At 38.9% G+C, this 14,156-nt stretch overlaps 1 protein-coding gene across 1 annotated transcript in view; it reads left to right on the top strand.

Annotated features, from left to right (window-relative positions):
• cacna1ea (calcium channel, voltage-dependent, R type, alpha 1E subunit a) overlaps positions 1-14,156 on the top strand; it is a 191,879-nt gene that overhangs the window by 35,188 nt on the left and 142,535 nt on the right. The window contains exon 3 of the mRNA XM_066692001.1: positions 1,300-1,439. Within this exon, the coding sequence (XP_066548098.1) occupies positions 1,300-1,439 (140 nt within the window). The remainder of the gene's footprint in view (positions 1-1,299; positions 1,440-14,156) is intronic.

Below are 14,156 nucleotides of genomic sequence, written 5' to 3'. Positions count from 1 at the left end.
CATATTTAAGGTTATTTTTACTGTAATCATTTCTCATAATATCAAATAAAGGTTTTAGAATATAAACTCAAATGTGCATATTTTCAACCTGTCCTTAAGAATAAAATATTAGAGTACTGAACCAAAAGGTAAAGGTAAGTATAAATTTGTATGTATCATATTTGCAGCATCAAACTCGCTTCTTCTTATAATTACAATTTATAATTACAGCTCCTACATCAAATGAAATGGGAAAGAGAACACATTCAGATACTATACTTAAGTAACAGATTATTAATTTCTCCAAGTCAGGAACTCCCTTACGTTTGATCACCAAGTATGAAGCAAAGATAAGGGTCTTTGGAATCGAGTGACACCACAAAACTTTTGATTTGGCATTTTTAAAGGACGGCAATTTTCAGTTCCATTTCGGTTCTGCTAAGCAACAGCCACTTTGTTTGACAGAACTACTACCTTCATTTGACTAATATTTATGAAAAGCTAAGGAATACTATCCTCAGTGGAGCCTGGCTCAAAAGTCAGCACCTAGGTCTGCGATTCACACAGTGTCTGTATTTGAGTCTGTATAGCAAGGCAGTGGTGATGTGAATGTTAGCTCTTGTTCACAATGAATCACAATGAGTGTGGCATGATACACATCCAAATTGACTGCTTTTTATTTCCATCTCCTTCCAAAAAATCAAACCGCCATTAAGTACAAGTGTTACATTTTTGATCGGTGAGTTTTTCACACTTTTGCTTTCATAGTAGCTCTTATTTTTTTTACATATTTACGTAGCTGTTTGTATTTTTTTTTTTGTTAAGAAACGCGTAATTCTTACATTTAAACACCATAGCACACAGTGATAGAACAATGGGAGTGAACAAGAATTGTGAGCTAATGGACTATAATAGTATGAGAGAGTGACTCATTTCACCACCTAATTGGCACAGCTTAGGTTAACTATACAACAACAACAATCCTTAAAGAACATGTTCTTTTTTGTTAAAACGCATGATTTTATAGGGATTTTGTGTTTTTCAGTTATTCCTATGTGTTATACTCCTGTTAGGAAGTAACACAGGTAGAATTCAGAATTTTAGAAAACGGGTTGAACAATTGAGTTTCAACAGCCAATCAAATGTCAGATCTGGCATCCATTACTCAACTGGAACTTACATTTTGAATCCATCCACATCTACACTTGACCTTTCTCTTAATATTATACTCTACATTTGAACAAAATATCAAAAGTTGTTTTTGTTGTTTTCTATAATTGTCCAACAATAATGATGTGTACATATTGTTTAATTTCCTAGGAAAAGACTGAGCCCTACTTCATTGGGATCTTTTGCTTTGAAGCCGGGATTAAAGTTGTGGCCCTGGGGTTTGTTTTCCACAAGGGCTCCTACCTGCGGAACGGCTGGAATGTGATGGACTTCATTGTGGTTCTCAGTGGGTAAGTGGAAGTAGCAGCACTGGTCAATCAGTGTTGGGTTATGTTTTGATTTGTCATGCATGTCCTTATCTTTGCCCCTGAGGGAAAATTAAGTCTTTCCTTTGTGTCTTACCCAGCTCTTGGACTGTAGTATAGTTTTAGTTTATTGTCCTTCGCGGTCTTGTTCTTGGTAGTTCTGCAATTAAGTTGTGAAGCCATTTGAAAGACTTGAAAATGAAGTAGTACAGTCTCTCAGTGTGAAGTGATGATTAAGTTACATCTCTTACTCACAGTGTTATGATTGATTCTTGTTCCATATCCTGTCACATCAAGGCCTAGTCTAGGTCTACCACAGTCCTTCCTTTCAACCAAGATCCTGTATAAAAAAAAAACAACGGTAGGTAGGTGGTTGAAAGACAGTGGGGTATTTTGTAGCTCTAACTCTGTGAAAGCTCATCGTGTTAAATTTCAGTTGGTAGGCGTAGCGCTCTGGATTCTATCTGCAGTAATGTCCCAGTAGAGCGATAAACCTGCAATGCCAAAAGACCAGATATCCCGATGTGGGACATTTATACACTCTACTGATTTCACAGAGTAACTCAGTATCTCATGTACACAGTGAACCCCACTGACATACTTAAGGCAGGGTATGGTTTTCAGGGGGAAACACCATTTGAGTGGAGGCTATCTAAGAAAAAATCAGCTGTCTGCTAGAAGTGGTGTTGGTAGAATAGTGGGTTCCCTCGTTGCCACAGATTCACATAGTGTCTGAGCTTGGTAGTGCCTGTCAGTGGATTGGTTGGTTGGCATAGTGGGATTGTCACTCTACTGGTGGAGCTGTGCTAATCAGCACGATGACATCATCTTCATCTGCATTGCCTCCTTCACCTTCACCTCCATCTCCCAGCATCTATTTTGGCCAATAAAGTCACGACATATTCACTTCCTACAGAGTATTAACCAATTGAACCTGTAGATATACACATGCTTTATTTTGTTAAGGCGATGTTTTTAATTTGTCATTGCACATATTATTTTTTGAATCCCTATTAAGTGTATTTATGATCTTACTGTTGCCTTCTTATTTGTAGCTGTTTTCACAGAGAAGATGAGGGTGAATCCAATTAGTAAGATTCCCCCCCCCCTCTTAAAATCTACCTAATTGGTTAAAGGTAGACAGGCAATTGTATTTTTAAAAGACTGTTTATTTGATTTGTTGTTGCTCCCTTGACAGCAAAGTCATAGGGTATAAACAGGACAATTAATAGTTTTAATTATAGCAGCTCAGGTTTTATGCAAATATTGGCTTTCAATGAAGTTATTCCCTAAGAGGCTATGAATAGAAACCTATTTCCATAAAGTAGATAAAGGTTAAAGCCATAGTTGTTTTTATTCATGCCCTTCTCGTACTGGTCACATTGTTTCTTTGTTGTTTCTGCTCAGCTTTCTTCATATTTTTGAAGTAACTTTTAAAGTGACAAATCCTTCTGAAAGAGAATCCTTGACAGTGAATGAAGAGACACAGTAGGACATCACTAAGCAATCACTTTGTACTGTGCATTATCATCACCATTGTGGGTGAGTTGCAATTGTATACCCTCCCAATTTGGAACCACCTATTGGTCATCAGCTTGGCCTACCAGATTCCAGAGTCTTACAATGGAGAAGGGAAAAGGATGAATGTCAAATCTTAATGAAATGTTTATTGAAAAGGCCTAGGATCACACTGTTGACTTGAGTTGGCCGTTCTGACAGCTGCTTCTTCCACAAACCCAGTGTTTCCTAACCAGTATACCCTCAAGCATTGGACTTGGGATATATAAGTCTCAATTTTAAGACAGGATATGCTGCAAATAGACTGAGAAACAATTGCACTAGCCAGCAGCTTTTGAAAGTTGTAGACCATTTATTTTCACAACCACAGTAGCGAGACGTATGCTCCAGATCAGTTGTAGTCCCATATCTGTGAAATGTGCCGCGTGACCCATTAAAATGAAAAAGAGGTTGTTTCTTACCAGAGTATCATGCTCCACTAGGGTTTGAGCTATAACCCTGTACCCCTAAATTCTCTGCCCCTCCCAGCCTGTCAGAGATCTACCGGGTTTGTCTTTGCCAAAAGGTCACAGTAAAAATGCTTGACGTTATTAGACACTTCACTGTTCACTGTATCCATTTCAGGCTGTGAATAAATGCACACATGCCAGTATGATAATGGTTTAAAGTAGAGAGTGGGTGTTACATCTCAAGGTGTTGCTTTCTCTTGGACTGTAGGGCTTAAGTGAAAAATAATAAGTTTATGACATTTAAATGGGAACCACTTTTAACACACTGCAGTCTGCTAGGGTGTGAGGCCAGTGTTGCATATGTGTGTGAATATAAGTCTAGATGGCTTTGAACAGTGAGTTCACCTTAGAGACTGAATGTTCAGGTTGAATATATACATACATTGTCAAGCTGGTCACTATCATCCTTTTAAATTGAGATTTTTTATATAATTGTTTACAATAATAATCTTATTGAAACTCACTCCTGGGGCCAGTTGCATAACACTATATTAGACTAATCTAAACCAGTAGACTAGTTTTATCAAAAGTGTATCTTTTTCTGCATTATATTCCAATATCAAGCACAGATTTTCAGTTACTGTGAGCTAGGATCTCCTTTAGAGATTTTATTTCTTCAATGGTCTTCAAGTTCCCATAATGGATTACATGATTGGCTAAGTAAGATCAGTCCAAAGAAAAACAGCTTTATGTCATTTTAACTGAGTGTCTATTGTTAGTATGGCTTTTAATTATAATAAGACACAGACATAGTCTATGTAGATGCAACCCGCCCCTGATTTCCCTTTCTGTAAAATGTAAAGTGAGGAACGGAGGAGGGCTGAGATCATTGAAGATTTCTCATTTTTCTCCCTGGTAAAGAAAAATGGTTAAAGACAATAAGAGTGTGTCTCTTGGAAGCATGAATCAGTCATTAGCATCTTTGGGATTCAAAGTAATGTACCATATGAAATGACTGCCTAGCCTTGCTCCCACAAACATCAGGCAGAGACACTCAACGTAAGATATGAAGTAGAAAAGGGCACATCTGAAATCTATTTGAGTTTTACTCTTCAGTGCATTGAAGAGTAAACGCAGTACTGAAGTAGTGAAGGATTCCTACTTCTATAACACTTACCCCGTTGCACAGAAGTCTTGATGCTGGTCCAAAATGCTCCACTGAAGCCAGTCTATGTGGAAACTACAGAAATATCCAACTGTGCACAGCTACTGCAGTATATCCACATTGGTTGTATTTTAGGATTAAGCAAGCACTTTTGGGTTAAGATTGGGGTTTGGTGCTGTGGGAAGACTTGACAAACGGAGAACTTGCTCTCAAACCATCGCCTGTTCTTACAAGTCTCAGGAATTAAGGCAATTTGTCCAAGTCACCTGAAGGAATTACGTTTTTTTCCACCACTTCCATTGGAAAATTATGGAGGAATCCGAGATGGGTCTAAACAGTTGATTTGTCCCACAGAACGTTGTGCTTCTTGTTGTGTTCACCAGTGTGTTGTGTTCCTTATTAAACCGTGCCGTAATGGGAGCCTCACAAACAATACAAAGAGAATAGCAGTCACAGCAGGGGTTTCTTTCGATTTCTGAGATACGAATCGTGTGGTCCCCCATGCCAATTGCACTGGCTCGTAACTTCCTGTCCTCAGCTGTCAGGTATCCTGTTAAGATGGTCACTTTGGATAGTCTTTTTCTGGGGAAGTCATTAGTCCAAAATGGAAGTAGATTTGGAAGAACTACTGAAGATGGACTTACAGGGAATGACAATGTAGCTTGTTTTAAGAATGGTCTCTAAACGTAGAAATCCTAATGTGTTATGTTTTGTGTGATTGAAATGTGTTTCCCCTATGCACTTGCCAATTAGCTGTGTTTGGCAAATAAGGCAATAGGCGACACAAGACCCATGAGATTACAAATGGTGAGTCAGTCAGTAATAGGAAACTTCAAATAATACAATCCTTCAGAGGGCCCCAAGCTTTGTGCTTACATTTGTGCAGATTGTGTGGCAGGAGAGGAGCTTCCCTGGCTTAGAATGGAGTTGCAGAAAACCTAGGTGAGCGATTGTGGTCTGCATCGCTTTGGACTGCAATCTTCAGAAGTGCACAAGTAATACCTGGATGTAGTGCCACAAGTCCATGGAAGTGATGAGAAATGCGCCTTTTTGGAAACTGTGTTTCTTGGAAGCTCAAATGATGGTACTGGTAAAAGAAAGAAAAGAATGACTTTTTTTCTGCTTTTTTTTTGCTTTCATCAAATTGTGAACATAATCACCATCAATTACAAATAATAAAAATCATTTTAAAATAATAATAAATGAAGATAGTGTAGCATCAGAGGCTTCTGGTACTTGTAATTCTGATTATCAAACATACACCAAATGAGAATTACTAGATTTCGATTGATTTAAGGCATGGAGTATAAACATTTGACACCTACAGTGGGGGAAAAAAAGTATTTGATCCCCTGCTGATTTTGTACGTTTGCCCACTGACAAAGAAATTATCAGTCTATAATTTTAATGGTAGGTGTATTTTAACAGTGAGAGACAGAATAACAACAAAAAAATCCAGAAAAATGCATTTCAAAAAAGTTATAAATTGATTTGCATGTTACCTTAATGTGCTTCTTCTTGAGCCACTCCTTTGTTGCCTTGGCTGTGTGTTTTGGGTCATTGTCATGCTGGAATACCCATCCATGACCCATTTTCAATGCCCTGGCTGAGGGAAGGAGGTTCTCACCCAAGATTTGACGGTACATGGCCCCGTCCATCGTCCCTTTGATTCATTGCAGTTGTCCTGTCCCCTTAGCAGAAAAACACCCCCAAAGCATAATGTTTCCACCTCCATGTTTGACGGTGGGGATGGTGTTCTTGGGGTCATTCCTCCTCCTCCAAACAAGGCAAGTTGAGATGATGCCAAAGAGCTCGATTTTGGTCTCGTCTGACCACAACACTTTCACCCAGTTCTCCTCTGAATCATTCAGATGTTGACAAACTTCAGACGGGCCTGTACATGTGCTTTCTTGAGCAGGGGGACCTTGCGGGCGCTGCAGGATTTCAGTCCTTCACGGCGTAGTGTGTTACCAATAGTTTTCTTGGTGACTATGGTCCCAGCTGCCTTGAGATCATTAATGTGTAGTTCTGGGCTGATTCCTCACCGTTCTCATGATCATTGAAACTCCACAAGGTGAGATCTTGCATGGAGCCCCAGGCCGAGGGAGACAGACAGTTATTTTGCGTTTCTTCCATTTGTGAATAATCGCACCAACTGTTGTCACCTTCTCACCAAGCTGCTTGGCGATGGTCTTGTAGCCCATTCCAGCCTTGTGTAGGTCTACAATCTTGTCCCTGACATCCTTGGACAGCTCTTTGGTCTTGGCCATGGTGGAGAGTTTGGAATCTGATTGATTGATTGCTTCTGTGGACAGGTGTCTTTTATACAGGTAACGAGCTGAGATTAGGAGCACTCCCTTTAAGAGAGTCTCAGCTCGTTACCTGTATTAAAGACACCTGGGAGCCAGAAATCTTGCTGATTGATAGGGGATCAAATACTTATTTCCCTCATTAACATGCAAATCAATTTATAACTTTTTTTAAATGCGTTTTTCTGGATTTTTTTGCTGTTATTCTGTCTCTCACTGTTAAAATACACCTACCATTAAAATTATAGACTGATCATTTCTTTGTCAGTGGGCAAACGTACAAAATCAGCAGGGGATCAAATACTTTTTTCCCTCACTGTATGTCAAGGAATGTGAAGTGCCACCCATGATATATACTGTGTGTATACCAGCATTTAAAGAGGTTCAAAAAAAGTGCAACATTGTTTTTGGTGTTTGTGTTGGGTCGGTGGGGGGATTCTTGTCATTTGTGGGTATTTTTTGCATTCACTATTGGAGATTATTGTATTATTGAAAAATCATGTTATTTTACTGCTTCATTGTGATACAAGATGATTCATACTGTTTATTGAATGCTCTCATATTAGGTCAATGAAGTCAACACCAAAGTCTTAAACTTAGTCAACAAGAGAATTAAAAAGATGTCAGAGACTTCAGAGTGTGTAGTATGCTTTTTAAATTATAGGACTAGTTTTTTTAACATCAAACTCAGACTTTGAAAATTATAAACCACATTAAATAAATCACAAAAGATACAATGTAAAAGGTTGAGTGTGACTTACCGACTCTTTCTGTAATTGAAATATTATTGTTCAGTCCAACAATCGGGGTGATCACGTGATCTACTCACAGAGGAATTACTTGGCTTCTGTCCTGAAATGGACGAACACGGCTGCTGATTCCTGTCGGACCCGTTACTGGTGCTGACAGCATTTTGTACATCCAACCCTTCACATTCGTCTGTCAGTGTGGGCGATGTTATTTGCATTTAAGTTGTCCTCGTTTCATTTTAATGAGTAGCTATTGTATGTATATTCAATTAATTTTGTGCAGGTGGTGGAGTGACATCATAGTTGTTTCCGGGGGACTGTAATGATAAAATATAGGCCACTTGCACAAACTCAGAAGATATAAACCATGTAAACATATTTCCGGTCAAGACTTGTGGGAGTTTTTTCTCTCCCTTTGTCATAAAAAGAAAAAACAGGGTGAATGATTGATACCCTAATGAGCTATGATGATGGCAAATACAACATGTGTGAGCAGGGTGCAACACTATTTTAAGTGTTTGTGTTTGTGTGTGTTGTTGTTTTTTTGCTGGTATGGCAATGTGCCCTTACCAGCAAAAAAGCAGTAGGAGCCTTTTATTATTTTCATATAATCCCTGACAGCCTTGACAGAGTTCATATCTGGACTTTGGGCAGCCAATTTCAGTCAATTTAAAGCTCCAGCTGTTCCCTTTGGATGACAAATGCCTATTTAAACATTTTTTAAGTATATTTCCTTTTCTTTTTAACAACTAGATTTTATGAAGTCCCGGAACTTCATCAAATCATTTTCCTGAGCAGAGACTTTGTTTTCACAGTGTATTGCATGTGTATAAATATATATGAGTGTTGTCAAGAGTCCAGCTGTTCCAGTTTAGTTTCCTTTAAGTCCTTTTCACACATCAGTTTAATTAAGAAGTTTACAAACAAGAGGAGGCCATTCGCCCCATCGTGCTCGTTTGGTGTCCATTAATAACTAAGTGATCCAAGGATCCTATCCAGTCTATTTTTAAATGTTCCCAAATTTTCAGCTTCAACCACATCGCTGGGGAGTTTGTTCTAGATAGTGATGCCTCTCTGTGTGAAGAAGTGTCTCCTGTTTTCCATCTTGAATGCCTTGAAGCCCAATTTCCATTTGTGTCCCCTGGTCCATGTGTCCCTGCTGATCTGGAAGAAAAGCTCCTCTGGTTTGATGTGGTCGATGCCTTTCATGATATTGAAGACTTGAATCAAGTCCCCACTTAGTCTTCTCTAAGGGTGAAAAGGTTAAGTTCCCTCAGTCTCTCCGAGTATGACATTCCCTTCAAATCTGGAATAAGTCTGGTTGCTCTCCTCTGAACTGCCTCTAGAGCAGCGATATCTTTCTTGAAGTGTGGAGCCCAGAACTGTACACAGCATCCAGATGACCTCTAACTAGTGCATTGTACAGCCTGAACATTACTGCCCTTGTTCACAATTCTACACTTTTGACAAAATACCCTAAGATCCTGTTTGCCTTTTTTATTGCTTCCCCACATTGTTTGGATGGAGAAAGTGAGGAGTTCACATAGACTCCTAGGTCTTTCTCATGCGTTACTTACAGTTCTGTTCCTCCCATAGTGTAATTATATTCGACATTTTTGTAACCTGCATGTAATACCTTCCACTTGTCCACAATGAATTTCATCTGCCAGGTGTTGGCCCACACCTGAATATAGTCCCTTTGAATAGCCTGTGCTGCCAAGATTGTATCTGCTGAGTCACCTATTTTAGCATCATCTGCAAATTTGGCAAGTTTGCTAACTATCCCAGAGTCCAAATCATTATTATAGATTAGAAAAAACACATACCCTAATACTCATCCCTGTGGATCTCCACTAACAACCTCACTCCAGTTAGAAGCAACTCCTCTAATCGACACCCTCTGTTTCCTCTACATCAACAAGTTCATAATCCATCTACTTACATTACCCTGAATGCCTACAGCTTCCAATTTCAGTATCAGTCTCTGGTGTGGAACCTTATTAAAAGCTTTCACGTGATCTACAGCTGCAGTTGCGTGTTCAAAAAATTCTAATAAATTAGTAAGACATGATCTGCCTCATATAAACCTAATGTTGACTATCTCCAAGAATATGGTTTTCATTAAGATGCTCCTTGATTTTCTGTCTAATCATTTTCTCCAACATTTTACAGGTGATGCAGGTGAGACTGCTTGGTCTGTAATTTCCTGGCTCAGTTTTGTCCCCTTTCTTGTGGATTGGTATGATATTTGCTGTCTTCTAGTCAGTTGGCACATCCCCTGTTCTAAGTGTCATTTGGAATATTTTAGTTAGCGGCCTATAAATAATTTCCATAATTTATTTAAGTACTGTTGGAAATGTACCATCTGGCCCAGGTGATTTGTTTGTTTTAAATTCTGTGGCATGTTATCCATTTTTCTTTTGTAAAAACCTCTGTGAAATACTCATTTAGAACATTTGCCACATCTTGTTTATTTTCCAAGATAGTTCAATTTTGCACTTTATCTGTTTCACTTCCTCCTTTATTGACCTCTTGCTGTTGTAGTATTGAAAAAAGCTCTTTGCATTAGTTTTAGCTCCAAGAGATATATTTCTTTCTATTTCCCGCTTTGCTTTACTGATACCTTTCTTAACATCTCTTCGCAGTTCAACATATTCTTTGTATTTTGTTTAGTCTCTATCCCTTTTGTATGCGCTACACAACATTTTCTCTTTTGATATTTTTTTTGCATACTTCTATTAAACCATTTTGGCCAATGTTTTTTGGTCCTCAATTTGCTAAGTTTTGGTACAGATTTCTCAAGTAGAATATTTTTAAAATATAACTATCAATTTTCAACCGAATCTGTATCCAGTGTGCTCCAGTCTAACTCTTCTAAGTGCCGCCTTGTTTTTGAAAGTATGCCTCAAAGCTAACCATATTGTGATCACAGTTTGCCATTGGTTCTCTAACTAGTGTCCCTCTGACTCTTGGTCATTTGAAAATATCAGATCAATGCATACGCTCTCTCTGGTTGGTTCCCTGACAAATTGAGTTAGAAAGCAGTTGTTTGCCATCTCAACCATTTCTATTTCTGCTTGTGTAGTCCCAACTGGGCTTTCCCAGTCTATGTTTTGGAAAATGAAATCCCCCATTAGAACAGCCACATCCTTATTACATGCAGTCCTGATTACATTGTACAATGCAACATCTGAACTTTCTGAATATCTGAGTTGGGTGGTCTGTAACACACTCCTACCACTAATCCTCCAGATCTTTTTTTCCAAAGTTTAACCCACAAAGGTTCTGTTTCGTTAGTAGGATCTAATTTGAGTTCTTCTGCCTCAATGCCATTTTTGACATATAATGCTACCCCACCACCTCTTTGATTTTGTCTGTCCCTCCTAAACTTTGTGTATCCTTTCAACTTGTATTCATCCCCATCATTTTCTGTAAGCCATGTTTCCATCACTCCTACAACATCATAGTCACACGCCAGCACTGTGGCTTCTAGGTCTAACATCTTGTTCCTTATACTCCTGGCATTGAGGTACAAACATTTCAGGACTTTCCTACTAGTAGTTTCCCTTTGTTTTCTTTCCTTAGTGGAACATGTCCCATTGTCAGAGCTCCCTGCCCCCCTGGTCCCTAGTTTAATTAGGATCCATGTTTAAGTAAGAGTCGATCTTTATAGTTTCTTTATTGCCTTTATTAACTTTATTTTTCCACTTCTAAGTCAGCTCCTTTTTTCCAGAATATCCGATGCAGATATACATTATAAACCCCCGGGAAAACAATAGAGTGTAATATCATCATGTTCAAAAACATTATAGGTACTTTATTAGGTAAATAATAGGTAATAGTTCTAAGTGAAACAAGGTGAGGTGTTTATAGCCTTGTCCATAAGTGACCAGTTAAAATCTGTCAATCCCTTTTGCACTGAAAGCCGTGGATGACAGAGTCTATGAGTCTGAATGAAGAGGTGAAACTGTGCTAGCCAGTTCTGTCCAGGGGAATAGCAGAAAGTGCATTGTGCAGTAGTCTGACTATCTATATCTACATGTGCGTGGGTGGGCATGGACTATTCACACACACAGAAATGAAATATTAATTTCCATAGTACAAAAGTACAAAGGGCCCAGGGTTCTGACAGAATTTTACATGATGCAGAGAATTCATTATTTATGAGCCTGCCTCTCCTTTTCCTCGGCTGTAGTAACAGCTTTCCAGTCGAGGCGAGAGATGGTGAGATTTATTTCTGCCAGGGATCCAGACAGCTGACAGCTCTGCTCTAAATACTGACTCTCTTCTGCTTTCTTTTGGTTTTCCTGGTAACTGTCTTCTGATTAATATTATTATCACTTACATTCATGAAATGTAGTGTTATACACAAACTCATTTCAAATGAGCTCTAGAATATAGGCAGAATGTGTAAAAAAAATGTTTAATACATATTTGACAATTAATTAAGACCTTGATCCAACTTTAACCATAACAATCTTTAAAAAAAATATATATATATAATGAATTATAAATTCATAAGCAGGATAAGACAAGTGATTGTTACACTACAGTATAGCTTCCTCCTAAGGTTACAATATCAAGTGAACATATTTTCATATTATCACTCATGAAGGTTACATTAACACTTTTTATTCATTATAGATTCTTAAAACCTTATATAAACTTTAATGATAGTTTTCTTCTTCTTAAAACAGAGAGGATTGCCAAGAGAATTATTTTGGAAATATGTCAATTGTGTGTGTTTGTTGTTTGTTTGTCTTAAAAATATTCTGAGCCGCAGGGCATATCTGAAAGAAGTCATTCACCTTCGCTAGCGAGAGAAGTGCTCGTGCTGGTTTAGGATGCTGTACGTGTGTGAATGGAGTTTGAAATTAAGGGAAACCGGGGGGGTGAAAAGACAGAACAGCGAGTCTCTCCCGCTGTGCTGATTGATAACAAACTGTCAGAGTGAGTGGGAGGAACCTCTGCAGGCTCCTTTACTGGGAGGAAGGGATGCAAGTTTGTGCTCCTAGGGGAAACTGAAGAGATGACCCCTCTCTCTAACAGCAGTGGACCTCGCCTGCAGGAGGAGAGACGTCCTTCAGGGAGGGGGGTGATCTTGCAATAATACTGAGATCCCACCTGGCAGCTCTCTCGCACTAATATTGAAGATAAAGAAGGAGAGCAACTAAAGGTTAATTCTTTGTTTCCTTGTTATTTAGTATTAGTTGTAGTAGTAGGGTCCCCCTTTTTATGTTAAAATCAGATGTTGTTACCAAACTGATAGAATTAAAGAAAAACTACAAAACTGAAATAACCGCTTATAACAATGTGATTTTACTGACTGACATAAGATATTAATAAAGAGAGAAGAGGACATGGGGAACATTTCCCTCTGACCCATGTGGTGCAGCCGATGGACATTCATGCCACCAACGTGTAGATTTATGTGCTGTGTCTTCAATGTATTTTTTATTCTATCATGGAAAAAAGCCCTAATTGTGCTAAGTGTGTCATTTGACAAATGTATCAGTGGTGTTTTTCTCCTTGTATAATGAGATTTTGTAAACACATGATGCATCGCATGGTAGCACATTTTCCTTACTGCTCAGAGATGGAGCTTGTGGCTTATCTCCAGGAACGCAGCACTTAATCCATTCACAAACACTGAAGAGTGAGGGAAAGAACACGGATTACATCATTTAAGGGGGGGAGACAAAAATCTTGTCACTTGATACTCAGAAATTTTATCCATCACTTTAAATACACTGGTTTTTATTTCTTGAGAAACCCACCCCTCCAAAACAAAATCTAATTTGGTGATGCATTCATTGTGCAATGTATGAATAATAAAAAAATCATTTTCTTAGGAGGAGGCATTACAACCCTAAAGCCACCACTGCCCTTACCTCATTCTCTCCCATTTGCCATCCTAATTGGGAGAATGTTGTGAGTTAGTGGTGTTTGTGCAATGTGAGCGGTTAGCATCCGGGCAGGGGCTCTGACCGTCGTCTCGGGAACGGCTCTGGGTGCTTGACTACTACAGCCAAGCCAGCAAACGATAGACACCCCCAGGCTAACTAGCTGGTCCCCCTGATGCAGGCGGTTGGAGCCCTCTACTGAGTTCCGTTCTGAGTGACCGTGCTAAGTGGATATACTAGGATCCTTCATGAAACAGCTGAATTAAATCCTGGGACTGAATGGTCTCGATAGATCAGGAGGTATTTTCTCATGTGCCATTTTGTATATGAAATATTCTCCTTGTCTTACTACTACTACTACAAGAACAACAGCTGGTACTACCCACGTAACAGATCAACTCTGTACTGTGGGCTCACTGTGTGAAATAGAGGTGGGAGGTTTCACAGTCCACTTTTCAGAGCAGATTCTCTTATCTCCTGTACCAATACAAGTGTTGTAGTGTAAGCCCCGTTGCTTAACAATTTATTTTGCAATTGGATACAGAAAATGTATAATATACACAAAATATGTAATATATTGTGTGTAATTAACCTTGTGTTCCAGCAATA

Source organism: Amia ocellicauda, chromosome 19 (genome assembly GCF_036373705.1).
Source record: "Amia ocellicauda isolate fAmiCal2 chromosome 19, fAmiCal2.hap1, whole genome shotgun sequence".
Classification (NCBI taxonomy): domain Eukaryota; kingdom Metazoa; phylum Chordata; class Actinopteri; order Amiiformes; family Amiidae; genus Amia; species Amia ocellicauda.
This window is presented reverse-complemented; position numbering and strand designations above follow the sequence as displayed.